The sequence below is a fragment of the Nannospalax galili genome, unplaced genomic scaffold (assembly GCF_000622305.1).
Source record: "Nannospalax galili isolate Female #2095 unplaced genomic scaffold, S.galili_v1.0 scaffold385, whole genome shotgun sequence".
NCBI classification, from domain to species: Eukaryota; Metazoa; Chordata; class Mammalia; order Rodentia; family Spalacidae; genus Nannospalax; species Nannospalax galili.
Window position 1 is genome coordinate 1,300,108 of NW_008354956.1, and position 27,506 is coordinate 1,327,613.

Below are 27,506 nucleotides of genomic sequence, written 5' to 3' on the forward strand. Positions count from 1 at the left end.
CCCTACCGGGCCGCCGCGGGAGGAGGGACGGGGCCGGCCGGGGTGGCCAGGCGCTGACGGCCCGGTGCCACCCGCAGCCGCCGCTCCTCCTCCTCCTCCTCCGCCTCGAGGACTTCCAGCTCCCGCTCCAGCTCGCGCTCCAGCTCCCGCTCCCGCCGGGGCTACTATCGCTCAGGCCGCCATGGCCGCTCCCGCTCGCGCTCCTGGTCCCGCTCGCGCTCCCGCTCCCGTCGCTACTCCCGCTCCCGCAGCCGCGGCCGGCGGCACTCGGGTGGCGGTTCCCGGGACGGTGGACACCGCTACTCGCGCTCGCCCGCCCGCCGCGGCGGGGATGTGCCACGCCGCCGAAGCAGGTCCGTTTGCGTGCGGTTGCCGTGTGTGGGTGAGTCCCGGGTGGCCAGGCTGGGGACAGGCACAGATCCAGGCTCTTCTCTTAGGAAGCTGATGGTTGGAAGCAGGACGGGGTAGGTGGGAAAGCATGGGATGTCGGGGCAGGGCCCAGCCAGCTTCCAAGAACTCTGCACAGAGGCATCTGGGTCTGCTGGCCTGGAGCCCTGCAGCCTGCAGGAGGGACCCTGGGAAACCTAGGGACAGGAGGTCCTGCCTGAGTGACGTGTCAGCAGGGGACCTGTGGAGCTCCAAAGCAGCAGGGTTCCCACTGTGGGCCAGGCTGGGGGGGGGTGTTGTTTCTCCAGTTTAGTCACAGCATTGTCTGAAGTCTCACAGAGGTACAGTGTGATCACCACAAGTGTTTAGAGTAGAATGGGCTGTCATCACTGTCACAACCTGTCTTGTGACCTGGATCCAGGGACCAGCCACCTGTGGGTTTCCAGGGAAGAGCAGCAGCCAGCCCAGGTGCCATGGTGCAGGGGTCAGCAGCCATTGCCCAGCGCAGGCCCAGTGCTGCCTAGATTGCTGTTTCTCTAGAGAGACTGGGAGTGGATGTTTACACTGCAGCTCTTGTATTTTCTCAACACTGACAGCAAATACTAATTTTGTGAAAGTTCACAACAGTCCAGGCAGACACAGCACATGCCTGGGAATTAGCTTCTCAGTCATTCCCTGTGTACCTGACCCAGGTGATGATAGGAGAAAGGCTGAGGAGAAAAATGGGGTCTGTCCCAAGTTGGTGCCAGCCTGAGGGTTAGCGTTTCTCAGGAGTCCACTAGCATCCTGAGCAAGGAGACTGGAGCTAGCTGTCCAACCTGTCCAGAGCTTGTGGGTTTGTGCTTGAGACCAGTGGGGTGTAGGGGGGCTCCACAAGTGTGGAGCAACAGTGAGGTACCTGCATACCCTGAACTCAGCCCATTGTGAGGGGGGCAGACAGCCTATAGCCCTGGTCTGACCTCCCAGAGGCCATCCCCAGGAAGTCGGCAAGTGACCATTGAGAAAGTTTTGCCTGTCCCATACACTGGCATGGGGGTGCTGGCTTTGGTGGCCAGGCAGCAGCTGGGGCTTTCTGAGGGCAGTATGGGGAGAGAAGTGGACTTGATGTGTCTGACGTAGGAAGCCCCACTCAGAGGCAGGTGGCGGCCTCCTGTGGGTCCCTGGAGCCTCATGATCTGCCTGCCTGCCTTTACTGTACCCTTAGGACCCGCTCCCGTTCAGGGGACCGCCATAGGCGTGGTGCCCGGGGCCCCAGACACCACAGCAGCAGCCGAAGCCGCAGCAGTTGGTCCCTCAGCCCATCCCGCAGCCGCAGTCTGACCCACAGTGGAAGCCGCAGCCCTAGCCAGAGCCGAAGCCGTAGCAGGAGCCACAGCCAGAGCCAGAGTCACTCGCCATCGCCCCCAAGGGAGAAGCTGACCAGGCCGGCAGCGTCCCCTGCTGTGGGCGAGAAGCTGAAAAAGTGAGTAGGGGCGTGGCTGGAGCATAGGGAGCCCCATGGGTTCAGAAGGAGGGGAATGTGACCTCCCCAGGAGGTGTGAGCTCACCCCCTGGGCTTGGGAGGGGCCTGCCTCCTGCATGGTCTGTGTTGACAGAAACATGTCCTAAGGGTCTGTGAGGGAGGTAACTAACTGCTCTTAGGCCTGGGACCCAAGGTCTCTGCTCCCTATTCTGAGGGTAGTCCTCGGGCTGTAGGGTAAGAGATGGCACTGCCATTTTCTCCCACCCAGGACCGAGCCTGCCGCTGGTAAAGAGACAGGAGCTGCCAAAGTCAGTAAGAATTTGGAACTCGCCCGTCTAACTCCCGCCAGCAGCAGTGCCCGTGCTGGGTCCGGTGGGCCTGCAGGGGGCCCTGGGGGAGGGGAGCTCCAGCTCAGGGACTTGGAGTGGGGAGGGGGCTGCCCAAAAGAGCTGAATCTGCATTACATGGGTTCTGGCTGGCTCGGAGCTTCTCAGAGCCCCTACACTGCCCCACAAGTCCCAGGCCCTTGGCTGAGGTGGGTTGGTGAGCTCAGAACACCCACGCCTCTCCTGTCTCTTCTCCCCCCCAGCCCAAGCTCACACCACAGGAGAAGCTGAAGCTGAGGATGCAGAAGGCACTGAACCGCCAGTGTATGTCTTGCTGTTCCTGGCCCTTGGCTCCCTTCCTGTCCAGGGGTAGCCCTGCCTGACAGAGAGGCTTTTTGGGGTTGGGAGTGACTTTTTTGCCCTTGCCTGGCCAGATTAGGAAGGGGGCTCTGAGGACACCCTCAGCCTCAACATTGTTCCTCCACAGTCAAGGCAGATAAGAAGGCGGCCCAGGAGAAGATGATCCAGCAGGAGCACGAGCGGCAGGTCAGGCCTGGCTTGGAGGGCATGGGACACTTGGGTAGGGCTCTGGTCACGCCATGCCTCACAAATGGTTCTGCTGCAGGAGCGGGAGGATGAGCTGCGTGCCATGGCCCGAAAGATCCGCATGAAGTAAGGCCCCCATCCTGTGGTGGACATCGCCTCCTGCTGCTGAGCCTGGCCTGATGTCTGGTCTGGTGCCCCGCAGCCCTTACCCTGCCCTCTGGCTCTTCTTCAGTTCCCAATCTCGCTGCCCTTCTGTTCTTTTGACCTGGCAGGCCCTTCCCCAGATTCCCCAGGCCTCTCACTTCACTCAGGAGCCCTTCCTGACCTGACCTGCTAGGCTTTTTATCCTAATCGTTCCTCCCTGCTGTGAACGGCGAGTTTTCTGATTCTTGATTCTTGTGTGCCTCCACTGGGCATTGTGTCAGTATCTGTGTCCTAGCTGTTTGCTACTGAATAAGTGGTGCAGTGAAGCCAGCCCTGTGGTTTGTCTCTGGCCGCTGCTGGAGTCAGGGGCTTTTCATTTCCCCCTCTCTAGTTTTCTTTTCCTCCATTACATACTGAGCAATGGTCAGAAATCCAAACCTGGATCACAGACTTGGAGTTTAGTTCCAGCTCTGTTTCTCTGAAGGTGTGGCTGGCCCTTACCCTCTTATAGCCTCACTGAGTTATCTGGATCAGCCCTCAGTTCCCACCTCACTAGGAAGCTGGGATTAGTGTCTAGAAGACCTCAGTCCACCCCAGGGGCCATGGGCAGAACCTGGGGCGGTAGTGCTGTGTATTGGCAGGGAGGGGAGCCAGTCAGGAATGGAACCCTGCATGTGTTAGTTGTTTCTGATTCATGCTGTGGTCAGTAGCAAACACCTTGTCCTCTCTGAGCTGAGCCATCTTCCTGTGGGAGGTGGAGGTGGGGGTGCTTCCATCTCTGCAGTATCTATGATAAAGCCTCCAGCCAGGTGCTGGGCCACTGGAAGACCTGCTGCTTGGTGTCCAGGCTGGAGCTCCTGTCATTTCCTCTCTGTCTTTCTGTTTTTTTGTCTTTGTGTGTTTGTTATTTCTTTTTTAAAATTTTGATTTTTTTTTTTTTTTTTTTTTTTGTGCTTTTTCTGAGCCGGCGTCTCTCTGCAGCCCCAGTTCTCCTGGAACTCACTATGTAGACCAGGCTGGCTTTGAACTCACAGAGATCCGCCTGCCTCTGCCTCCCAAGTGCTGGGATTAAAGGTGTGCCTGTCTTAAGATTTTGATTTCTCTTGAAACAGGGTTTTCCTCTGTAGTTCAAGCTGGCCTGAAACTTGTTGTATAGCCCAAGCTACCTACCCTTGAACTCATGGAAAATCCTCCTATTTCAGCTTCCCTAGTGCTTAGATTACATGCACCACCATGCTTGGCTTTGTGTTTAAATTTTATTACTGTGTGTGAGAGAGATGTGAGCATATAAATGCCACGGCACATTCTGGAGGTCAGAGAACAGCTCCCAAGAATCCGTTCTCCCCTTCTAGTGTGGGATCTGGGGATGGGACTCAGATCATCAGGCTTTTGTTTGCTGAGGCTTCCATCTGTCATCACACTCACACATGTTTTTGTAGTTGTTGTCTTTATTACACTCCAGTGGCATGTTGGGCTTTATGATGCTGCCCAGAAAGTGGAGGAAAGGGTCAGGCATGTCATGGTGGCTCACTTGTAAGCCCAGCACTAGGGAGGCAAAGGCACGAGGATCATGAGTTCTAGGCCAGTTTGAGCTATATAATCAGAACCTATCTCAAAAGGCTGAGGAAGACTGGCCAGGGACCTGACTTGTGTTGGTTATACTTGGCTTCTGTGCTGGTCCTGTAGTATGTCCCGGTGTCCCCCCCCCCCCCCTCCCAATACTATGTTTCTGTTCTATCTGAGCCTCAGTTGCTCATCTGCTCACTGGATGGGATCATTGTCTCCCTCACAGGTCTGCTTAAAGTACTAGAAACCATGAAGGCCAGACAGGCAGGGCACCCATTAAATTGGAGCTGCTGGAGCTGCCTGCCCTGGCTGCTCAGTGCACACCCCTAGGCTGGGAGGAAAGACAGAACTAGCCAGCTCTCTTAGGTGGTTGGGCCAGGCTCTCTTGGCCGGGCAGGTATTGCAGTTGTGGCTCTGGCAGCCAGTGTCCCCATCCGTGTCCAGGTGGAGGTGCTAGCTTCCTTAGGTGTCTCGTGTGTTACAGCCCAGCAGGTGCTCACCCCTCCCTGCTGGTTGCCTCCTCTCTCCCCCTGCAGGGAGCGAGAACGACGAGAGAAGGAGAGAGAAGAGTGGGAGCGCCAGTACAGCCGCCAGAGCCGTTCGCCTTCGCCTTCCCCACGCTACAGTGAGTGACCCTCCTCCCCCTATAGTCTGAGGGTCAAGAGAGCCATGCTGCTCCTTGGGCCATTAGGAAAAAAGCTGGATGTGGCAGTACATGTCCAGAGACATAGGCTGAAGCATCATCAAAATGTCACTAGTGCAGACAAGGCTGCAAAATCTGTCTCAACAAAAAAAATTAACGGGCTGGAGAAATGGTTCTGTTGTTAAGAGCACTTGCTGCTCTTTCAGAAGATCCAGTTTCTGTTCCCAGCACTCACATCCAGCAGCTTGCAACTGCCTCTAACTCCTTTTCCAGAGGATCTGGTGCCCTCTGGCCTTTCTGGCCACTGTATGCACATGGTGACATATAAGTAAAACTAAATAAGTGAAACCAGGTGTGGTGGTGCACGCCTTTAATTCCAGCACTAGGGAAGCAGAGGCAGGTGAGTCCTTGAACTCTGTGAGTTCAAGGCCAGCCTGGTCTATATAGTGAATTCTAGGCCAGCTGGGCCTCCAGGGAGACCCTGTCTCAAAAGACAAAAATAAATAAATGAATCTTTAAAAAAATCCAGATGTGGTGATGCACACCTTTAATCCCAGCACTTGGGAGACAGAGGCAGGATGATCTTTTGCAAGGCCAACCTGGTCTACATAATGAGGCTGCAGAGATAGCTCAGCAGTTAAGAGCACTAGTTGCTCTTATAGAGGACATGGGTTCAATCCCCAGTACAGCTAACAACATAGTTCCCGTTACAGGGGGATCCAATGCCCTCTTGTGACCTCTGTGGGCATTGCACAACATGGGTGCATGTGAGCAGGCAATACACACATAAAATAATAAAAAAAACAAAGACAACCATAAAAAAATCCACTTGAGCTCAGGGTGTTTTGGAGCAGCTTGACCTACGTAAGGAGACCTCTATCTCACATTATACAAATGTGGGGAGAGGCTTGCTGTTGATACATGCTGGCCTGCCAGGGTGGAAAGTGCAGGCTGAGATAGCTGTGGTGCCCCATCTTGAAGGACCAGTAGTAGCATCTGTCCTCACTACCCTCCCTTCTTTTCCAGGTCGAGAGTACAGTTCTTCCCGCAGGTGAGGATCCTGGCTCAGCTCCCCCCCACACACCCCAGAAGTCCCTTCACTGCCCCTCCCACCCTGCACCCTTTTAGGTGGTGGGGCTCATCTCGTCCCCTGTAGGACACACTCCAGTCAGGAGCCCTTTGGCCCTAGGCATGTTGGTGCATGTGTGCACGGAGGCTCCTGGTGTCTGTCCCACCCTCACAGCCTCCCCTTCTGTCTGCAGGCGCTCGAGGTCCAGGTCCCGAAGCCCCCATTACCGGCATTAGGCAGAAGAGTGGGAGGCAGGGCAGGGATTGGCCAGGCTGTGCTGGTTTTCTCTAGTGAAATAAAAGCTACCGTTATTTAATGCCCTTCACTGCCTCTGTCCTGTGGTTGGTGTGGGCCCTCACCCTGAGAACCAGCTTCTGTCCATCCGGTTGTTAGCAGGGAGCTGAGGACCTCTGTAGGGAGTAGGGTAGGGCCTGCTTAGGTTGCAGAAGCCAACCAAGACAGGGCTAGACTTGTGGCATGTGTGGACAGGGACCTGTGGAGGATAGGTTAGGACTGGACTGTGCCCAGGGGCCTCTGGTGACAGGTCCAGGCCTCTTCCCCGCCCTCGCCAGGCCCCTGGCCTCACCCACACCAAGAACCGGGAACACGGCTTTCTGTGCCAGTCCCATGGTGCCTGGGGCACTGGGGGCCAGCCTTCCCCTCACCCCCACTTCAAACCGGTCTGTCCAGCTGTCCATACTACAGGGGAGCCTCCCACCCCACCTTAAGACATCCCAAGAAAGCCAGAGTCCAGGCATGTGGTTAAATAGGGGAAGATGGTTTATTCACACAGGGGAGGACAATAGGATTCCTGTACAGCCCAGGCCAGCTCAGGCCACCTCTGGATGCTTCTGCCGCAAGTGCTTGTCCAGTGTGGCCCGCAGGCCGAAGGGCACATAGCAGTATGGGCACTCATAGCGGGTGCTGCCAGGCCCCAGGCCATGCATGCGGCGGTGGCGGTTGAGCTTGCTGCTCTGGGCACAGGCATAGGGACACTGGTCGCAGGCATAGGGCCGCTCTCCAGTGTGGGAGCGCCGGTGCACTGTGAGGTTGCTGCTGTTGGCGAAGTACTTCCCACAGAACTCGCAGCTGCCCCCAGTCCCGCGGCTCTTGCCCATGGACTTGGGGGTCTTTTTGGGTGAGGTCTTCTTGTTTACAGGGTCAGTCCTCTGTACGTCAGTACTGGCTTCCCAGTCATCAGCACCTGGGCCTGCCTGAGCCCCACTGCCAGGAGCCCCGGGTTCCTGGACCCCTGCTGTGGCTGCAGCACCAGCCTTCTCTACACCAGTGCAAGGGAGGGTGCTGGCTGGAGCAGCTGCATGGGCAGCTGGCTCTGGAGGGGCTGCTGGGGAGCCCTGCTCTGGGCTGGAAGCAGGAGTGCCAGGGCTCTGGGGCGTCAGCTGCCGGTGGGTCTTCTTGTGGCGGTTGAGCTTGCTGCTCTGGGCACAGGCATAGGGACACTGGTCACAGGCGTAGGGCCGCTCACCTGTGTGTGAGCGCATGTGGACCTTCAGGTTGCTGAAAGAGCTGAGGGTCTTATTGCACACAAGGCAGGTGGGGCTCCCACGGGCAGTGTTGCTCACACGGGGGGCCTTGTCCTCAACTGGAGGTTGGACTGACCCCACCACTGCTGACACAGCTGCAGCCACCTCAGCCAGGCCTAGCAGCGGAGCCTCTGGAGCTTCTGATTCCGTCTGGTAGATGGACAGTCCATGGTCCCACTGGGCGTGGCGTAGCAGCTTCCAGGCTCCGGTGAACTGTCTGCCACATCGGAGGCAGCTCAGAGCCTGCAGCTCCTTTGATTCTGGAGATAAAGGGACAGGGGTTCAGTGCTGGGGAACAGTGACAGCACCAACATGACACAAAGGATACCTGCTGCCTTCAGGAACATTTCCAGGAAGAAACTACCAGAACTGTGTATTTTAAAAAGAAGCCAGAAAGTAAAGAAACCAGAACTACTGCCATTTTCACTGGGCCTTGCAGAAGGGGCTTTGGAGCAGCTCAGTGATGGAACTCTAAGCATGCACAAAACCCTAGTTTCTCAGCAACTAAAGGCTTTCATGCTAAGACATCCCCCCACCTGAACCCCAAGAATGACATCTTCAGAACTTCTTGTGTAAAGCAACTGGATACTTCCCAGGTCCATTAGGTTTCCCAAATCCTAGACAGTCCTATATGGACTAGCCTTTGTGATGTAACACCAGGCCCCAGTTAAGATCACATGTAAACAAGTCAAATTCAAAACCTGTCCTTTCTCTGCCTCAGTTTCCTCAGCTGCTAGAGTACAGGGATTGGAGGGGTTGTGACCTCAAGAAAAGTCCAGTGCTTTAATCCCTTTAAACCTTGGACATCAAGGTACCCATAACTAGCCAGGCCTGGTGAAGAAGGCCTTAAGCCCAGCTACTCAGGAGGTATGCGATAGTGATATCCTGCCTCAAAATAAGTAAAACAAAGCTGATGCCATTGCTCAGTAGAACACTTGCCTAGCAAGAAGCCCTGGGTTCAGTCAGCACTGACCTACGTGCTACCCGCCTCCCAAAAATTGCACAGGTCCAAGTGTTGATTCCAGTAAATCTATCAGCCCCTCCTTGGCCCACCAGCCACTCCCTCAGCTAAAGCTGATTGGATCATGGCCCCTCCCTCCCAGACCTTCCCTGGCCCAGCCCAGAATATATAATTCCATTTTCCAGGGCTCCAGCTGGGGGCTGGAAATTCAAGTTTGGGTCAAATCCCACAGTCTACAAGAGTTCGTACAGTGGACCAAGCACCACAAGAAGACTTAATTTCCTGCTCATTAAGTCACTCTCAGGTATCCAGTACCCAAACCAGGGGGCTTCCCAGCACTCAGCTGGGAGATTCCAAAGGAACAAGCCAGAATCCCTTCCCAGCTTCTGAACTGCCCCAAGTTCAAACACAAGTGAGAGGCCCTAGGCATGGTAACCACCCGCTTCCAGCTGGCCTCTACTCCTCTCCTGAGCCCACTGCCCCCACCTCCCCAAAGTCCCCCTACTGCCACCCTGGTCCAGCCACCTGGCCAGTTATTTCTGTTCAAGAGGAAGGAGAAGTGAAACCAAATTGGGGGTGTGTGGCAAAACCCCCGGCCAGTCTTCGGGGGCTGGCCACACCTTGTGGGTGGCCTTCCTCTGCTGCCCAGCCCCCGCCCCACCTCTAGTGCCTGCCCTAGGACAGGCAAGCCCTGGCCACGCCTAGGTAGCACCCGAAAGGGAGCAAGAGAAAGGGGAAGTAATGCTCGATGCGATGCCGTCTGTCCAGCTCAGCTCCCTCAACCCCCGAGTTCTGGAACAGAGAGGGGTAGAATTGCACCCAGCGTTCCTCACCTGAGACCTGGCTGGGAATGGGGTCTCGCAGGAGCTGACAGCCCAGCTTCTTGTGATCCATGAACGCGATGATGGCCTCCAACGGGAAGGTCTGCAGGCAGCGGCCGCAGGTCAAAAGATCTGGGTGTTTGTCGGTCCAGGGCTGGCGGTCTGCAGGGAGGAAGCGGGTGGTGAGCAGTGGGGTGGGGCCCGGTTGGGGTTGACGGTTCTGAGGGAGGTCAGAAAAGCCGGGAAGCGGGGGGAGGGGGGGAAGCCCTGAAGCCAGCCCGGCGCGAGGGAGGACAGACAGATCCTGGGGACCGTTCCGGGAGGATGAGCCGGAGGAGAGGCATTCACCTGACGGTCCCCGGAGGACAGGATCCGCAGTAGGGGCAGGGGCGAGGGCTGCGGGACTTACCGGAAGGGTTGGGGGTCACCGGCATCCAGAGGGCCCACGGGCTCCGCGTGCCCAGGGAGTGGAAGGCGACCCCGGCGGCTGGCACAGGGTCCGAGCAGTGGCGTGGCTCCCCGCCTAGCAGCCCCGGCTTGGACACCTCCTGCGGAGAGAAGGGCCCCAGCGCCAGGGCCTGCAGGGGCCGCGCGTCCGGCTCCGGCTTCACATCAATGACGAGGTCCGACATGTAGTCGGCGGCGGCGGAGGTGGTGGGTTCGGGGTCTACTCGGCGGGGCGTGCGACCGGCCTTGCGGCGGGACATGAGTCGCAGGCCGGGACGCACGGGCGGCCTGGCGGGCGGAGGACGCAGGAGCGCAGGACGCGTGGACCGTACGCTCTACCAGCTGGGCGCCCAGGTGAGTGGCTCGCCGCGACCCGCGGCGAACTTTTACACGTGCTGGCCAGGCTGTGGCTCCGCCCCCGGGCGGGGCCTGACGGGAGGGGACAGGGCGGTCCCGGAGGGGCCCAGCCGGGAGGCCGGACTCAACCTACTGGCTCTGCCCACTGCTTTGTGGTCCAAGAATCATCCCACAGGGGTTCCACATCACCAGGGGATAGAGAGCGCTCTCCCTAAACCCATGATCGGGATGGAGAAACTGAGGCACCGGATGCCCGCATACTCACACCCCAAGCAAGAAGTGTGGACAGCCTCTCTTACTAGGTGCCTAATAATCCGGTCTATACATAACTTTTTTTTTTTTTTTTTTTGGGATAGGGTCTTCTGTAGTTCAGGCTAGCCTTGATACTCCTGCCTTCACCTCTTCAGCTCTTAAATTACCAGATGCACCACCACGCCTGGTTTTATATGGTGCTGAGCATCTCTTAAATCTTGTACCTGAGCTACATCCCCAGCTATTGATGCCCCATTTCTTGAGTACCTACTGTACCCACTATGGTTGAAACACACTATAACCACTATACAAGATGACTAGGCTAGCCTTGATACTCCTGCCTTCACCTCTTCAGCTCTTAAATTACCAGATGCACCACCACGCCTGGTTTTATATGGTGCTGAGCATCTCTTAAATCTTGTACCTGAGCTACATCCCCAGCTATTGATGCCCCATTTCTTGAGTACCTACTGTACCCACTATGGTTGAAACACACTATAACCACTATACAAGATGACTGTAAAATATGGATCCCTCCCACCTCCAACCCCCGTGGCTCCTGCAGGTAATTTTAACTACTTAAGAGACTGAGGCAGGAGAATCACAATTCAAGGCTAGCCTTGACTACTTCATAAAATATGGAGTGCTAGGAAAGGGAACAGGGATACCCCACAAAGGGCTTCACGTGTGTCCCTCCACACCCCAATGTCACGATAGAGCAGAATTGAGACCTGAGAAGGTAGGGATTGTGGCACATATCTACAATCCTAGCATTGAGGGTGTAGAAGGAAGTTTACGAATTCAAGACTAGCCTCAGCTATATAGCAAATTTGACACCAGTTTGGGCTACAAGAGACCCCACCTCAAAATAAAATAAACTGGACAGCGTTGGTGGTATAGTGGTGAGCATAGCTGCCTTCCAAGCAGTTGCCCGGGCTCTCTTTGCCTGGCGTGGTGGCGCATGCCTTTAATCCCAGCACTCCGGAGGCAGAGGCAGGTGGAGCTCTATGAGTTCAAGGCCAGCCTGGTCTACATAGTGAGTTCCAGGACAGCTGGGGCTACAGGGAGACCCTGTCTCAAAAAGACCAAAAAAAAAGGTGGACATGATGGTGGTGGTGAAGTTTTACAATCCCAGCATATCACTCTGGAGTCAGGGGCAGGAGGATTGCCTAAGAGCCAGTGGATTTTTTTTTTTTTTTTTTTTTTTATTTGGGTAGCCCTAATCCCAGCTGGCCTGGAAGTCACTATGTGAACCAGGCTGGCTTCAGCTCACAGAGATCCACCTGCCTCTGCCTCTGAGGGCTGGGATTAAAGCTGCATGCCACCACACCCTGCATTGCCTAAACTAGTGACCAGCCTAGTCTATATAATAAGTTCCAGGCCAGGCAGGGTTATCTCAAAAAAATTAAGGGGGCCGGGTGTGGTGGCACTGCCTATAATCCCAGTACTCAGGAGGCAGAGGTAAGCGGATTTCTGTGAGAGCGAAGCCAGCCTGGTCTACATAGTAAATTCTAGGTGAGCTGTGGCTATAGGGAGACCCTATCTCAAGAAACCAAAACCAAAACAAGCAAGCAAACAAACAAAATTGAGGAAACCCAAAGCAGTAGTCTGTGCATCCCAGAATAATGAGGGTCAGGAAATTTAGGGCAAGAGAGTGAGTTCAGAAAGAAGTTGGAAGGCACATCCAGAAGGTTCTTAGGGTCACTTTGAGGTCTGTTGGTTTTCCTGGTACTTTGCCTGAGGCAAAGTGGAATTTTTTTTTTTTTTTTTAGTCAGGGTCTCCCAGTAGCCCCAGCTGGCCTGGAACTCAGTTTGTAGACCAGGCTGGCTTCAAACTCACAGAGATCTGCCTGCTTCTGCCTCCAGAGTGCTGGGATTAAAGATGTGTGCCACCATGCCCAGCAGCAAAGTGGAATTATAATCCTACATTTCTCCTTTCTCTTGATTCTTAGGCTGCCCATTAAACCAAATAGCCAGCAGTCCTCCCAGCCTCCCTCCTAGGAGATCCTTGAACTTCCCTCAGGTAACAATTCTCTGGGCTGAAGAGTTTGAAGAGGCCTAGGCACCCTGCCCCACCCTCAGTCTTTCCTGAGGTATTTGTTCATCCAGGTACCCAGCACATCACTGAGAAACTGTTTCTTGACTGTCTTCCTCCGCCCACACATCACAAGCCCCCTGAGGTTAGGGTCAGGCTCTGTCCTGCCCCAGGTGTCCTCAGGCCAGCTGAGTGAATTCCAATGCTGATCTCCCAGAGGTCTTCATATTGTTATTCAGGTTGTAGCTCAATTGTCCTCCACCAAGCCCTGGGCCTCCCTGGCCAGCCTATCTAAAGTAGCCACACCCAGCTGCGGGCTTTGCAAATGGGCTTTGCAAATTGCCCTCGATGACCTCCATCTGGCCCCAATTCCCTTTCTGCCTCAGTTTCCCCACTTTGCAAAAGAGGGCAGACTGAACCTAGAGGGTCACCAAAGGTGGCTTCGATAATGCACTTCCTCTGACCATTCAATCAATTAATCAATCAGTCTTTCCTTTTCCTTCCTTCTACCCTTCCTTCCTTCCTTTCCAGCAGGCTGACCTCAATCTTACCTCTCCTGCCTCTGCCTCCTGAGTGCTGGGATTACAGGCATACGGCTACCAGGCCCAGCTTGACCACTGAATTTTTTCTTTTTTGAGACAGGGTCTCCCTGTAGCCCCAGCTGGCCTGGAACTCACTATGTAGACCAGGCTGGCCTTGAACTTGGAGATTTGCCTGCCTCTGACTCCGGAAAGTGCTGGGATTAAAAGGCCTGTGCCGCCCAGTTTGACCACTAAATTTGAAACTCCAACATTGCTACTCACCATCTCCATTGCCTTATTTTTTTCTTTCTTTATTTTTATTTTGGGGTGTTGGGGGAGGAACCAAACACAGGGCCTTGCACATTGCTAGATGAGTACTACTGAGCAATATCCTCTAATGCTGTCCCTTACCCTCTTGTTTTTGCAGACAGGGTCTGGCTCTGTAGAACAGGCCAGCCTTGAATTTGAGATGGGAGTTGCATCTTGCTACTCAGGCTGGTCGGAAAATCCTGGGCTTAAGCGATCCTCAGCCTTGGCTTTCTTAGTGGCTAGGACAAGCAGGCACCACTGCACCCAGCTCCAACTTCCATCATTAAATCAACACCTATGTACCTCGCACTCTTTCCACAGATATTTACATAATACCAATGTACCAGGCAGTAGGTAGCAAGCTGGAGTCCCCAAAGCCCCCTGCCTAAGTGGAACCCTGTGGGGGATAAAGTCAATTCTGCCTGCAGAGAGCAGTGAGGTTCTACATTCCCCCCAAGCAGGGCCTCATTTTCCCACTTTGTAAAATAGAACTGCAGGAAGGGCTGAAGAACAAAATGACCCCTGTCAATCCCAACTGCTGCCCTGAAAGCCTTTTTCCTGGTATGTGGCTGCCAAGAACATGATCCTAAGATTCCACAGGGGGCGGCTGCTTCCTCCTGGAGATGAGGGGTGGACAGGTGTACCTGCTAAGCAGCTGGGAGGAAATCTTTCCTCTCTCTGATCCATTTCTTCCTGTCTTTTTTTTTTTTTCTGAGATTTCTTTTTCTTCTTTTTTTTTTTATAAGACAGAGTTTCTGTTTGCCTTTGTGTGTGTGTGTGTGTGTGTGTGTGTGTGTGTTTTGTTTGTTTTTGAGACAGGGTCTCCCTGTAGTCCAGTTCCAGCTGGCCTGGAACTTGCTATGTAGACCAGGCTGGCCTCCAACTCACAGAGATCTGCCTGCCTCTGCCTCCCAAGTGCTAGGATTAAAGGCATGCACCACCACCCCAGGCATTTTCTTTCTTTTAGACAGGGTATCTCTGCAATCCAGACTGAACTGGGACTTTTGCAATCTTTCTGCTTCTGCCTCCCAAGTGCTGGGACTGATTATAGGTGTGAACCAGGACCACTCTTTTTCTTTTCCTTTCCGACCATTCATTCATTTATTTAAGTCTCATTCTGGAGCTTAGGCTGGTCTCTAACTTTCACAATCCTGTCTCACCTCCAGAATGCTGGAAATTTCAGGCATCAGCCACTAACTACCACCCTGGCCCTTTTAAGCCTCAGTTTCATCCTCGTTAAAAAAAAAAAAATAGGTATCTCAAAGCAACAATTTTAAAAATCAAGCATTCTAACAAACACAATCCAAAGATATATTTTATTCATATATTAATTTGATAACATACATGCTAAGGAATAAAGGAAGAAAAAATATTTTAAAAATGGGCATCTCAGAAGTCCCTAACTTGCAGGTTGACAGAACCCAGTCTCCGGCCGGCCGGGTGATCCGAGAGCGGTGCCAGGTGCGGTGCCACCGACCACGTGGGGCCCCAGTGGCGCCAGCAGAACTCGAGTCCTCGGGGCTCGGGACCCGCCCGGGCCTTTTTATCTGGGGCGCCGGCGGAAGTGCGGGTGCCTGCAGCCACGGACCAGGTGAGTACACGGTGGCCGTAAGCGGTCGGAGCCGCCGTGGGATGGGGAGGCAGGGGCAGACCCTTGGGGAGAGGACAGCAGTCTGGGTGGCCAGGCTGTGACCCCCCCACCTTCCTCGCGAGGCCATCGCGAGCTTCCGTGCGGCCGTGCGCGGAGGTGGAGGTGGGAAGAGCGGCCAGCCAGACGCCCGGGGAGGGTGGGAAGTGGACGGGAGGACAGACTTAGAATAAGAAAAGGAGGTCGGCGGGTGGCCAGACCGAAATGAAAGGAAGCTGACAAGCCCCCAGACACTGGGGAGGGGAGAGATCCTGTCCTCCGGCTACTGTTCCCGTTTAGCGAATTTGCATCCGCTCCCAGTCAGACATGTGGGTACCTTGGTTAATGACACGTGAGGCCTTGTCTGCTAACCTGACAACTCAGGTAGTTCCCCTGTCCACCAGAACATGGCTTCTTTCCCCGTGTTTTCTCAACAACGCCTTCTTTTTCTTGTTTCTTTAATACTTTATTTTTATTTTTTGTGTATGAGTGTATTACCAGCATGTATGTCAAGTGCACTCGTGTTGTGCAGTGCCTACAGAGGTCAGAAGAGGGTGTCTGATTCCCCTGGAACTGGAGTTATGGATGTTTTGTTAGCTGCCCTGTGGTCCTCTGTAAGGACAGTCAGTGCTCTTAACTGCTAAGCCATTTCTCCAGTCAGCCCTGTTTTGTTGAGAGAGGGCCTCCCTGTAGCCCCATCTGGCCTGGAACTCACTATGCAAACCAGGCTGGCCTCCCATCTCACAGGGATCCACCTGCCTCTGCCTCCCAAGTGCTGCGATTACATCCCATCCACCTTCTTTCTTTCTTTGAGGGTCTCTTGTAGTTCCAGGCTAGCTTTGAATTCACAGTGTAGCCAAGGATTACTTTGAACTCCTTGACTGCCCTCACCTGCTTAGTGCTGGGATTACAGGTCTGCACTACCACACACAGTTTATGCCTTTCAGGGGATGGAACCCATGCATGCTGGGCAGACACTCTACCAGTTGAGCTGTACATCTCCAACCCCTATTTCTTTCTTCTTTCTTATATAGCTCAGGCTGGTCTAGCATTTACCATCACAGACTGGCCTTGAACTTAATATCCTCCTTGAATGCTGGGAATACCAGGTGTTGGACCCCCGGGCTCTATCCTCCCTGAGGCAAGGAGGGAAACTCATGAATTCCTGGTTCCTCCACTGACCAAAGTCCTGGGCTCTGGTCTAAAAGATTAGTTACCCACTGGATTTCAATCATTGAGTTTGGATATTAATTTTAAGGCAAGGAATCTATGGTTTGGAACTTGAAAGGCCTCCAAGGCTTCACCAATGGGGAGAATGGATCATTTTAGCCCGCTCTTGCCTTCTGGGACACACCCTTCTCCTTTCTCAAATCTTTTCTTACCCCAAGGGAAAAACATGATAGGAGATTCTAATTATTTTTGTTCAGTTTGTTTTGAGACAGGGTCTTGCTGTAGCCCCTGCTGGCTGGGAACTTTGTAAACCAGGCTGGCCTCCATCTCCTAGAGATCTACCTGCCTCTGCCTGTGTCTTCTGGGATTAAAGGCGAGTGCCACCATATCCGACTCTAATTAATTTTTTGTTTATCAACCACAGGGTCTCCTGTTAGCCTGAGCTGGCCTGCAACTTGATATGTAGCGGAGGATGACCTTGAATTTCTTATCCTTCACTTATTGTGGTGCACCACTACATTCCATTTACGCAGTACTGGGGTTGGAACCCACGGCGGCTTATGTGTTAGGCAAGCTCTAGGTTCAAACTGAGCCATATTCCTAGCCCTTTGGTTATTCATTTAATCAGGTCATGCCTTGCCTCCAGAACCTTCTGGGCTCACTTGTGTTCATGGAAAGAGCCTGCTCTCCTGCATGAAGCTGAGGAGAAAGCCTGTGCTTCAGTAGCTCAAGCTGGGTCCCTTTCTTGGTTACTTGCCAGCCAGCAAATGATTTGATGTCCAAGCTTCTTTTATACTCCAGCAAATGGGATTTCTGGATATGACCAAATTTCCTTTTTAAGTTTTATTTGAAATAGAGTTTCATTTTGTAGTTCCTGTTGGTTTCAAGTTTGTAATCCCCCTACCTTGTCCTTTGGAGTGCTAGGGTTGTGGGCGTGCACTACCATACCCAACTCTACTTTTATTTTTTCCCTAATGGAGCAAAGAAGGCCTTCCCCTGGCCCTCCATTTAGTTTTATCTGGATATTTAACAGAATTCGTTGACACTAGCTTAATCCAAATCTGCCTTTCCTAAGTAATAACCCTGAATGGAGATCAGGATGTTTTTCTTAAAATACTCAAGTATTAACCTGGATTTGAAGAAGGCTTTGGGGCATATGACCCTTGACTTATTTGGAGTGATACTGTTCATATGTATTTTTAAAATGCAAATAGCAGCCGGGCATGGTGGCCCACGCCTTTAATCCCAGCACTTGGGAAGCAGAGGCAGGTGGAGCTCTGTGAGTTCAAGGCCAGCCTGGTCTACATAGTGCGTTGCAGGCCAGCTGGGACTACAGAGAGACCCTGTCTCAAAAAGACCAAAAAAAAAAAAACAAAAGCAAATAGCTGGGCCTGGTGCTGCTGGTGTAAAAACCCCAGGTCCTCAGTCTGGGGCACGAGGATAAAAAATTCAAAACCTACCTGATGGACTGGCGAAATGCATCAGCTAGTATAAGCATTTGCTGACAGACTTGATGATTTGAGTTTGATCCTAGGAACCCACATGGTAGAAACGGAGAACCAACTCCTGCAAGTTGACTTCTGACCTCCATGCACACAGAAGCCCATTCACTAAATAAATAAACAAATAAAAACAAATCTGGCTGGGCATGGTGGCACACACCTTTAATCCCAGCACTTGGGAGGCAGAGGCAGGCAGATCTCTGTGAGTTCAAGGCCAACCTGGTCTACATAGTGAGTTCCAGGACCGCTGGGCTACAGGGAGACACTGTCTCAAAAAGACCCAAACAAAACAAAAAAAAACAAATCTCCCTTGAGCTACATAGAGTGAGTTCAGGACCAGCCTGGGAAATTTAGTGAGATCCTGTCTCAAAAATTCCAAAGGAGGCTAGAGAGATGGCTCAGCAGTTAGGAACACTGGCTCTTCTTGCAGAGACCAAGGGTTCAATTCCCAGTACCCATGTGGCAGCTAATAACTATCTGTAACTCCAGTTCCAGGAGATCCAACACCCTCTTCTGACTTCTGTGGGCATTGCATGACATGGGGGCATCTGCATACATGCAGGCAATATACTCATACATATTGAAAAAAAAATAGCACTTGGGAGGCAGAGGCAGGTAGATCTCTGTGAGTTCAAGGCCAGCCTGGTCTACATAGTGAGTTCCAGGACAGCTGGGGCTACAGGGAGACCCTGCTTCAGAAAGACAAAAATAAATAAATAGATAGATAGATAGATAGATAGATAGATAGATAGATGATAGATAGATAAAATCAAAAGAGGAGATACATGTGGTAGCACAGCCCTATAGCCCTAGCACCCAGGGGGAAGCAGAGGCAGGTAGATCTTTGTGAGATCAAGGCCAGCCTGGTCTATATAACAAGTTCTAGGCTAGCTGGGACTACAGACCCTGTCTCAAAAAAAAAAAAAAAATGCAAAAGAGATCTGTGGGGCTGGGGATGCTGCACAATTGGCAGAGTGCTTGCCTCTGTGTATGTGTGTGTGTGTGCTGGGATTAAAGGCGTGCACCACCACGCCCAGCTGAAGCAACACCCTTTAACCACCTCCCACACCACCAGAAAAAGCCCCATGTATTGTGTTTGCTGAATTCCCTCCCCCCCTCCTTTCTTTAAACTGTGATTACATATATTTATATATTTGTATGTGTAGGGGAGCATACATGCCAACGTAGGCTTGTAGAGGTCAGAGGAAAACTTTTGGGAATTGGTTCTCTCCTTCCACCATGGGTATCCTGGTCAAATTCAGTCTCTCCGGGTCAGCAGCAGCAAGTGCCTTTACCTGTAGAGCCATCTTCACTGTTCCCCTAATTTTCTTTTCCTCTTTTTATTTTTCTTTTTGTTGTTTTTTGATTTTTGAGACAGGATTTCACTATGTGGCTTAGAACTCAGAGATCTACCTGCCTTTGCCTCCCCAGTGCTAGGATTAAAGGTTTGCACTACCACGCCGAACTCTTTTTTTTTTTTTTTTTTTTTTAAGATTTATATGTATATGTATGTGTATTTGTCTGTGATGTGTATTTGTCTGTGTGCATGTATGTCCACATGTATGCTGGTGCCCACAGAGGCCAGATGCCTGGAGCAGAAGTAAGAGGCAGTTGTGAGCTGTCCTATTTGGGTGCTGAGAACAGGAACTCTGGTGCTCTGCAAGAGCAGCCAGTGCTCTAACTGCTAAGCTGTCTCTCTAGCCCCTTTTTTTGTTAAAAGAAAAAAAAAAAAGTATTAGTTGTGCTGGGTATGGTGGCACATACCTATAGTCCCAGCACAGGAGAGGCAGGGGCAGGCAGGTCTCTGAGTTCAAGGCCAGCCTGGTCTCCATAGTGAATCCAGGCCAGCTGTGGCTACAGGGAGATCCTGTCTCAAAAAGACCCCCCCAAAATTATTTTCAATTATATATATATGTGTGTGTGTCTGTGTGTGGGTTTGTTCATATGAGTGCAGTGTTGGAGTTAGAGGCTGCTGTGATCTGCCCATTGTGGGTGCTGGGAATTGGTCTCAGGTCCTTGGGAAGAGCAGGATGTGTTCTTAACCACTGTGCTGTCTCTCCAGCTGCCCTTTTTAAAAACACATATTTTATTGGGGCTGGAGAGTGGGCTCAGTGATTAAGAGCACTGGCTGCTCTTATGGAGGACCAAACCCACATGGTGGCAACAACTGTCTATAACTCTGGTTCCAGGGGATCTGACACCCTCTTCTGGCCCCTGTGGGCATGGAACATACATGGTACAACATACATGCAGGGAAAACACTTGTACACATAAATAAAATATTGGGACTGGTGAGATGGCTCCGTGGTTAGGAGCACTGGCTGCTCTTACAGAGGACCTGGGTTTAGTTCCCAGCACTCACTTAGTGGTGAACATGCAAGTGTGTTGCAGCATCCACAGAGTCTAGAAGAGGGTGTTGGATTCACCTGAAACTGGAGTTACAGGTGGTTGTTAGCTACCATGTGGGTGCTGGGAACTAAACCCAGGTCCTCTGCAAGAGCAGCCAGTGCTCTTAACACTGAGCTCTCTCTCCAGCCCCCTTCTACTCTTTTTTGATATAGTCTCATGTAGCCAAAGATGACCATGAACTTCTGGTCCTGCTGTCTCTATCTCTTCCTGGGATTGCAGGTCTTTGATACCACACCCAGTTTTATGTAGTGCTGGGGACTGAACCTGGGGTCTTTTGATTTCACCAAAAGGCTATGTGGTGGTTCACACCTGTAATCCCAGCTCTAAGCCTAAGGCAGGAGGATCACAAGTCCAGGCCAGCCTGGTTTGTCTAGCAAGGCCACAGGGAGTGGTGACCGACCCCATCTAGGTTTGTGTGGACATGATTTCCTCACAGTGATGAATCCCTCATTTCTCAGAGGGTGCCCTGGGACAGTGACTGGATATGCATCTTGTCAAGAGGGAGCAGTGCCTCAAAGGACAGGTGAGGCAAGGTGCTGGCTGGCACAGGACTGTAGCCCTGAGTCCTTGCCAGATTCTTGAGCCCAGCAGTTAAAGACCAGCCTGGGCACCATAATAGAGCTTGTCTCAGAAAATGAAAACAAAGATAATTTAACAATTTAGAGTGAAGAGCTACTTTTTTTTTTTTTTTTTTTTGGGTCTTTTTGAGACAGGGTCTCCCTGTAGTCCCAGCTGGCTTGGAACTCACTATGTAGACCAGGCTGGCCTTGAACTCAGAGAGATCTGCCTGCCTCTGCCTCCTGAGTGCTGGGATTAAAGGCGTGCACCACCACGCCCAACTATTTTTTTTAATATTTTATTTATTTTTATTTTATGTGTATGTGTGTATTACCTGCATATAGGTACGTGCACCTGTGTCGTGCAATACCCACAGAGGACAAAAGAGGCTGTCGGATCCCCTGGAACTGGAGTTATAGTTGTTAATTGCCATGTGGGTGGGTGCTGGGATTCGAATCCAGGTCTTCTGCAAGAACAGTCAGTGTTCTTAACCGCTGAGCCATCTCTCCAGCCTGAAGAGCTACTATTTTTCCTCCCCATTTTAATTTAAAAATCTTATGCCAGGCATAGTGGTGCACACCTTTAATCCCAGCACTTGGGAGGCAGAGGCAGGTGGATCTTTGAGTTTGAGGCCAGCCTTGTCTACATAGAGAGTTCCAGGCCACCTGGGGCTACAGGAAGACTCTGTCTCAAAAAGACCAAAAAAAAAATAGTTTCGGTGTTTTATGTTTTGCTTGCATGTATGTTAAGTGTACCGCTTGTGCAATGCCCATGGAGGCCAGAAGAGGGCATCGAGTCCCTGGAACTGGAGTTACAGATTTAGTGGCAATATAGTTGCTAGGAACTGAACCTGGTTCCTCTGCAAGAGCAGCCAGTGCTCTTAACCACTGAGCCATCTCTCCAGCCCCTCTCCCCATTTTATTTTATTAATTAATATTATTATTTGGGGGGTTGAAATATGATCCCAATAGTCCCAGCTGGCCATGAACTCCTGATCCACCTGTCTCTTTCTCCCAAGTGCTGGGATTAAAGGTGTGACCACCATGCCTAGCCTGCCCCTCCCTCCCCCATTTTAAAAGGTAGTCATGGGGCTGGAGAGATGGCTCTGTGGTTAAGAGCCCTTGCTGCTCTTGAAGAGGACCCAGGTTCGATTCCCAGCTCCCACATTGCAGCTAACAACCATCTGTAACTCCAGTTCTAGGAAAGGTAGTCTTTGGGGTCTGGCATGTCAGTTGGTAGAGTACATGCCTAGTATGCATGGAGTCTTGGACTTGATCCCCAGCACTGTATAAAACAGGCCCAGTGGAAGGTGCCCAATATCACTGCAGTTGGAAAGTGGCAGCAGGAGGATAAGTTCCAGGCCAGCCTGGGGTACATAGCAAGGCCATGTCTCCAAAACCATCCATCAACATAAATCCTTACCTTTCTGGGTCATGTTTTTGTGCAGGTGACAGTTTGATTCTGGTCCAAACTGCTGTGGGGAATGGTGGTGTCAAATTCTAGGACCCAGGGTTCTGGGGAGGAGTGGCACAGGTGTAATGAGTGAGTCAGCATTTGGACAGGTGGAGGGACAGCTTTGAAGGCACAGCACCTGCCCCCTCCTCTTCCTGGAGCCCTGGCCTCCCTTTAATCTCTTCACTGCTCTTCCCACAGCTTGGACCATGCAGACTCCTCAGGCCATTCCTGTCCCTGTGCCAGTGCTCCGCCTTCCCCGGGGCCCTGATGGCTTCAGCCGAGGCTTTGCCCCTGGTGGACGCAGGGCTCTCCTGAGGCCAGAAGCTCCTGTAGCCCAAAAAGGGCCTGGTCAAGACTCTCTGGAGTCCCAGGAACAGCAGGCCCGAGCTGCCCTCCGGGAGCGCTACCTCCGCAGCCTCCTGGCCATGGTGGGGCACCCTGTGAGCTTCACGCTGCATGAGGGTGTGCATGTGACTGCCCACTTTGGGGCCACCGACCTGGATGTGGCCAACTTCTACGTATCCCAGCTGCAGACTCCCATAGGTGTGCAGGCTGAGGCGCTGCTTCGGTGTAGTGACATCATTTCTTATACCTTCAAGCTGTGAAGACATCCTGGCCTTCACCCTTGTGCTGTGGGCTTAGCCCTCCAGATGTTCCTGGGCCAGGAACTTGGCCCTGTAGACCTCTCAGTTCCTCTGGAATCTGAATCAAGCTCCAAGAAACGTTAAGTCTTACTCAGAAAAACTCTAAACTGGGCACCATATGGTGCTGCATGCTGGTAATCCCAGCACAGGGGAGGCTGAAGTAGGGGTTCATAAATTGGAGACCATTTTGGACTGTGCCGAGAGACTACCACCACAGGAATTCTAGGTCTCCTTGAAAGGAATGTTCTACCTCACAAACTCTCAACTTTACAGAAATAGGGCCAATGCCTGTTCCTAAAGACTGGGGTATGGGGTGGACGTTCCAAGGCAGACTGCCAAGTGTCTGGATATGTACTGAGGAGCTGCAAAGTCCAGCCTGTCTGTAGATGCTTCCCATTCTTCCCTTCTACCAAAGAAATGGAGATTCCAGGACTCTGCCTTTTGCTTTTTAAAAAAATTATGTATATGAGTGTATTGCCTGCATATGTGTAAATGCACCTATGTTGTGCAATGCCCCTGGAGGTCAGAAGAGGGCATAGATCCCTGGACTGGAGTTACTGATGGTTGTTCATTGCCATGTGGGTGCTGGAAATTGAACCTGTGTCCTTTGCAAGGACACAGTGCACTTAATGAATCATCTCTAAGTGGTTCTCTTTCTTTCTTTCTTTTTTTTGTTAAAGACAGGGTTTGGGGGCCGGGCATAGTGACACACGCCTTTAATCCCAGCACTTGGGAGGCAGAGGCAGGCAGATCTTTGTGAGTTTGAGGCCAGCCTGGTCTACATAGTGAGTTCCAGGACAACTGGAGCTACAGGGAGACCCTATCTCAGAAAGACAAAAAATAAATAAATAAAGATAGGGTTTGGCTGTGTAACCCAGACTGGCTTAGGATTCACGGTCCTCCTGCCTCAGCATCATAGGTGCTGGGATTACAGGTGTGGCCACCTGCCTGTCTCTGCTATCTTTTTAAGTGAACCCCCATGTGAAATGGGGTGTGTGTGTGACAGAGACAGAGACAGAGAGACAGATAGAATGCCATGTGTGGGTGCTCTCTCAGAGGTCAGAAGAGGGCATCAGATCTCCTGAAGCTGGAGTTAGAGATAGCTATGAGCCATGGACATGGGTGCTGGGAAATGAACTTCGGGCCTCTGGGAGAGCCAGAAGCACTCAAATCACTGAGCCACTGCTCCAGCCCTAAAGTCGTATTTAAAATGTAATAGGGTGTAGTTATCTGAAGTCTAAAAACTAGAGCTGAGCCATGATGTGAGGAATCTAGATAAAGGTGTGGGGACTTGCATTCTCACTAGTCCTGGGAAATGATGTATACTCCCTGGATGGCAGATTGGCCATCTATCTGTCTCTCTGTCTCTGTCTCAATTTTATTTCAAGGTGGGTAAGGATTGCTGCTAACCAGGAAGGAACTTACTTGATTGTGCATCCTTTGCTGATGAACAAGCAGCAAACTTGGTTTCCCACATGGGGTGAACACCCACATCCTGAGTGACCACACCAACTGAATAAACACTGTGGACTAGGCATTGTTTCACCCTTTCTCTGTTTGCTCCAGTGTTGTAGGGAGATGGTCCATCTCACGTATTTCACTTAGTCCCTTGTCACTAGAAACTTCAGCAGATGGTATTCAAAAGTAGTTCTTAGCCAGGCATACTGGCACGGGTGTGTAATCCCAGAACCTGGTGGTTAGCAATGGGAAGATCAGGAGTTTAAGGTCATCCGTTTCCACACAGCAAGTTCGAGAGCAGCCCTGGCCACAAGAGTATCTATCTACAAATAAACACAAGTTTCTGTCTCCTTGGTCCAAGTTCAGAATGTTAGTGAAGACTTGCATTAATTATGGAGGGTTTTTGTCACAAAAGTGTGGTTACAACTATGAAGCGGACTTTAGCAGATAGCCTCCGCGGCCACCTGTCCTCACTGCCGCCGCTGGCCAGTCCCCCTGCCTAACTCTCTGGTTGTCTTGGTAACGAGGTGTGAGGTGCTCGCCCCTCCACGAGTCCCCATTTATGGCTTCAGTCCCGCCTCCCCAGGTCAGTGATGGACTGGAACGGATAGACGAAAGTGCGGAGATGAATCCTGAGCGATGTAATCGAGCTCTTGGAGGCGTGGCTGGGGCTCGTACAGGTTTGGATCTGCTGATTAATCTCTGGCCTTTGAAATTTCTCCCAGTTTAAAAAAATCAGGCCTATGAATAGTCTTTACCGACTCATTGTTTTAGTATTGCAATTTCCATTTAATGCACGGCTGACAAGACATTGCTGAAACAAGTCTAAATGGCTGGAGTCTCATCTGTCAGCATCTGTCACTTGTATGTAATGTACTCATCATATACTCAGCTCAGCTTACACGGCCTTTCAACGCCTCCATCCCTTTTCCCTGGTCCCATCAGTTGTCTTAGCCCCGCCAAACATGTGGTTTTACTTAGTTGTTTATTTTGAGACAGGGTCTCTGTATCCCTGGCTGCTCGCTACGTAGTCCAGGCTGACCTCGAACTCGCAGCAATTGTCCTGCCTCAGCCTCTCCAGGGCTAGGATTACAAGTATGCCGCTACACCCCCGGCAGATGTTATTGTTTTTAAATTAATGTCTCCGATCCTTAATTGATTTTCTTAAATTTTCAAGTTTTTATTTATTACTATGGGAGAGGTACACGTGCATGTGGACGTCAGAGGACAACTGTGGAGTCGGTTCTTTCTTTCCACCTTCAGGTGGGTTCGGGCTGTGGAACTCAGGCCGCATGTACCGGCTGAACCATCTCCCGGGCCTAGGTGTTTTGATTTCTATCAACTTCACGCCTCCATAACCTGAACTCGTGACGAAAGTGACGAAGCCTGGGCGCATTTAGCTAGGCGGAGGGCGAGGCACGGGGCGGTAGAGGTTCGCGCGTGCGCGCTGCTCCGGGAGACGGCGTCCACCTTGCCCCGCCCCTCATAGTCTGCAGTTCCGGCTCTGCAGATTCGCTGCTCACGTTTCTTTTTCCCATGCAGCGTTCTGCTCTTTGTTCCTTTCTTCGTGTCACTCTCGAGGCGATTCTTTCTGAATGACAGGTTAAGTCGGTGTCGTGGCTTTTCTCGGCTACGCACCCGGCTCTTCGGCCTTTAGCGAAAGTGTGACTGCGGACGAGCAGGTGCGCGCGGATCTTGGCGGAGGCGCGTTGGGGTTCCCGGCGGCGAAGACTACGACGACGATCGGAGCGGACGGAGGCGGCGCCTGAGGCACCGGCGGAGCCCATGCCCCGGGACGGCGGGCGGGCCGGGAGAGACGGGTCCGGGGCCCGGGGCATGTCCCCGGGGCCCCCGTGAGCAGGAGGCGGCGGCGGCGATGGAGATCCCGCCGCAGGAGGCGCCGCCCGGGCCGGGCGCGGATGCCGACGCGGACGCCGACGCCGAGGAGGCCCCGGCCGAAGCCGGGTCCCCCAACCCCGCCTCGCCGCCAGCCGACGGCCGCCTCAAGGCTGCAGCCAAGCGCGTCACGTTCCCGTCGGACGAGGACATCGTGTCCGGAGCGGTGGAGCCCAAAGACCCCTGGAGACATGGTAGCCACCGCGAGGGGCGCGTCCAGGTTCCCGGAGACGGGGACGCGGGTGGGATGCCGACAGGCCGAGTGCGGGGGTGGCGCTCAGTAAATGACACCTCTCAGTGACTTTACAGAGAGGGCTTGGCCGAGAGGCTTGGGAAGAAAGCAGTGGGGTCTCGAACCCTCACTGCCTGAGACGTTAAGGGCGAGTGTGTTAGGATCGAAAACGATGTGTAATGGATATAGTTGGGAATTTGGGAGGCTGGCATTTGAGTTCATAGTGCCCCCCTCCCCGACCCCGGGATAGATGGAGTCGGTTCCCATGGCTGGGTTAAAGGTAAGTGGATAGGTCCATGGGGGTGGCGAGAGGTGAGGTCTCTGGTCTGCACGCCTGGAGGCAAGCGGTGGCCATGCCGTTTGTTCTGGCTGGAAGGAGGAAGAATAAACTCGGACTGTGGCGTAGAGGAGTTGGTAAAGCCTAGAACTGGAAAAAGGAGGATCAGAATCAACTTTCAGAAAGCAGCAAAAAAGGTGATCGTTTTGCTCAGTGAGTGAGGTAGTCCCAGGCAGTGCTAAGTTTTAGAATTCAGAAGAAAAGGCATGGTGGGTCTCCTCCTCCGGGGAAAAGGGAAGCGGCAATTGTCCGTCTTCAGCAGGTGCACAGGAACTGGACTGGGCTTTTGCCAGGATCTTCTTTCCTTTCTTCCTGGGGAGGGAGTTGTGGCCGCTACCAAGTCAGGTGGTGGAGTTTCTGGTCAGTAAGTAAGAGCAGGTGGCTTGTGGGTTGGCAGATGGGTGAAGTCCGTAGATTCTGAGCGCCTGGAGAAGGCTGCTGTGGTGGTGGAACTGAAAGGGCATTTGGAGGAGTGCATTGGAGTCACAGGCCAGGGAAGGTGAAAGATCGTGATGACATGAACATAGGTGGAGCCCACTTCTGAGCTGGAGAAATATGTCTGTTTTGCTAGGATGGAACCTGTGAAGAGAGGGCTCCCGTTGGCAGTGGATCTATAGAAGCTAGCCTGCTGGTCCTGGAACAGACAGGCACCACTGCGAGGCTGTGGGCAGCTGAATGGGCAGCTGGTGGTTTTGATGTGAGGGGGAACACTTGGTTGCAAGAAACGATATTCAGGGAGCCTACCATAAATGCCAGTTTGGCTAGTAATTATCAAAGAGACCAAGGCTAATTTTAATTTAGACTTGTTTGAGGCACCAGCCAGGGTTG

The 27,506-nt window shown here is 52.5% G+C and overlaps 4 protein-coding genes across 6 annotated transcripts in view; 3 read left to right on the forward strand and 1 right to left on the reverse strand.

Moving 5' to 3' along the window:
• The window catches only part of Clasrp (CLK4 associating serine/arginine rich protein), a 26,731-nt gene extending 20,300 nt beyond the window's left edge, over positions 1 to 6,431 (forward strand). The window contains 10 exon segments of the mRNA XM_008852013.3: positions 1 to 65; positions 67 to 353; positions 1,592 to 1,849; positions 2,118 to 2,157; positions 2,439 to 2,499; positions 2,663 to 2,721; positions 2,801 to 2,847; positions 4,968 to 5,056; positions 6,101 to 6,125; positions 6,337 to 6,431. The exon segment at positions 1 to 65 is cut by the window's left edge and continues 155 nt beyond it. Of these exon segments, the coding sequence (XP_008850235.1) occupies positions 1 to 65; positions 67 to 353; positions 1,592 to 1,849; positions 2,118 to 2,157; positions 2,439 to 2,499; positions 2,663 to 2,721; positions 2,801 to 2,847; positions 4,968 to 5,056; positions 6,101 to 6,125; positions 6,337 to 6,379 (974 nt within the window). The 3' untranslated portion in view covers positions 6,380 to 6,431.
• A 474-nt stretch (positions 6,432 to 6,905) lies between these two features.
• Positions 6,906 to 10,184, reverse strand: Znf296 (zinc finger protein 296). Its single transcript, XM_008852016.2, has 3 exons — positions 9,879 to 10,184; positions 9,482 to 9,631; positions 6,906 to 7,947 (listed from the first exon to the last, which is right to left on the reverse strand). The coding sequence occupies exons 1-3, from the start codon at positions 10,174 to 10,176 to the stop codon at positions 6,974 to 6,976; spliced, it is 1,422 nt and encodes a 473-aa protein (XP_008850238.1). The 5' UTR covers positions 10,177 to 10,184; the 3' UTR covers positions 6,906 to 6,973.
• On the forward strand, positions 10,143 to 23,406 carry Gemin7 (gem nuclear organelle associated protein 7). Of its 2 annotated transcripts, XM_008852015.3 has the most exons (4): positions 10,143 to 10,270; positions 12,478 to 12,548; positions 14,801 to 14,981; positions 22,310 to 23,406. In XM_008852015.3, the coding sequence occupies exon 4, from the start codon at positions 22,318 to 22,320 to the stop codon at positions 22,714 to 22,716; it is 399 nt and encodes a 132-aa protein (XP_008850237.1). In that variant the 5' UTR covers positions 10,143 to 10,270; positions 12,478 to 12,548; positions 14,801 to 14,981; positions 22,310 to 22,317; the 3' UTR covers positions 22,717 to 23,406. The 2 variants fall into 2 exon arrangements, with proteins under 2 accessions (XP_008850237.1, XP_008850236.2); XM_008852014.3 differs by lacking the exon at positions 12,478 to 12,548 and having other exon boundaries at positions 10,164 to 10,270.
• Positions 23,407 to 25,901: 2,495 nt separating this feature from the next.
• Positions 25,902 to 27,506, forward strand: part of Ppp1r37 (protein phosphatase 1 regulatory subunit 37) — a 34,407-nt gene continuing 32,802 nt past the window's right edge. Inside the window, exon 1 of one of the 2 annotated variants that reach the window (XM_029555484.1) lies at positions 25,902 to 26,303. In XM_029555484.1, coding sequence (XP_029411344.1) covers positions 26,090 to 26,303 — 214 coding nt within the window. In that variant the 5' untranslated portion in view covers positions 25,902 to 26,089. The remainder of the gene's footprint in view (positions 26,304 to 27,506) is intronic. The other variant, XM_008852017.2, reaches the window with a different exon arrangement.

Coding starts and splice junctions, on each gene's coding strand:
- Gemin7 (XM_008852014.3), top strand. CDS start 10,175: ATGAGTCGCAGGCCGGGACGCACGGGCGGCCTGGCGGGCGGAGGACGC. Junction 10,271..14,800: donor TCTACCAGCTGGGCGCCCAG/GTGAGTGGCTCG, acceptor CCTAACTTGCAG/GTTGACAGAACCCAGTCTCC. Junction 14,982..22,309: donor TGCCTGCAGCCACGGACCAG/GTGAGTACACGG, acceptor CTCTTCCCACAG/CTTGGACCATGCAGACTCCT.
- Znf296 (XM_008852016.2), bottom strand. CDS start 10,176: ATGTCCCGCCGCAAGGCCGGTCGCACGCCCCGCCGAGTAGACCCCGAA. Junction 9,632..9,878: donor GGTGACCCCCAACCCTTCCG/GTAAGTCCCGCA, acceptor TCCTCCCTGCAG/ACCGCCAGCCCTGGACCGAC. Junction 7,948..9,481: donor CATTCCCAGCCAGGTCTCAG/GTGAGGAACGCT, acceptor CTTTATCTCCAG/AATCAAAGGAGCTGCAGGCT.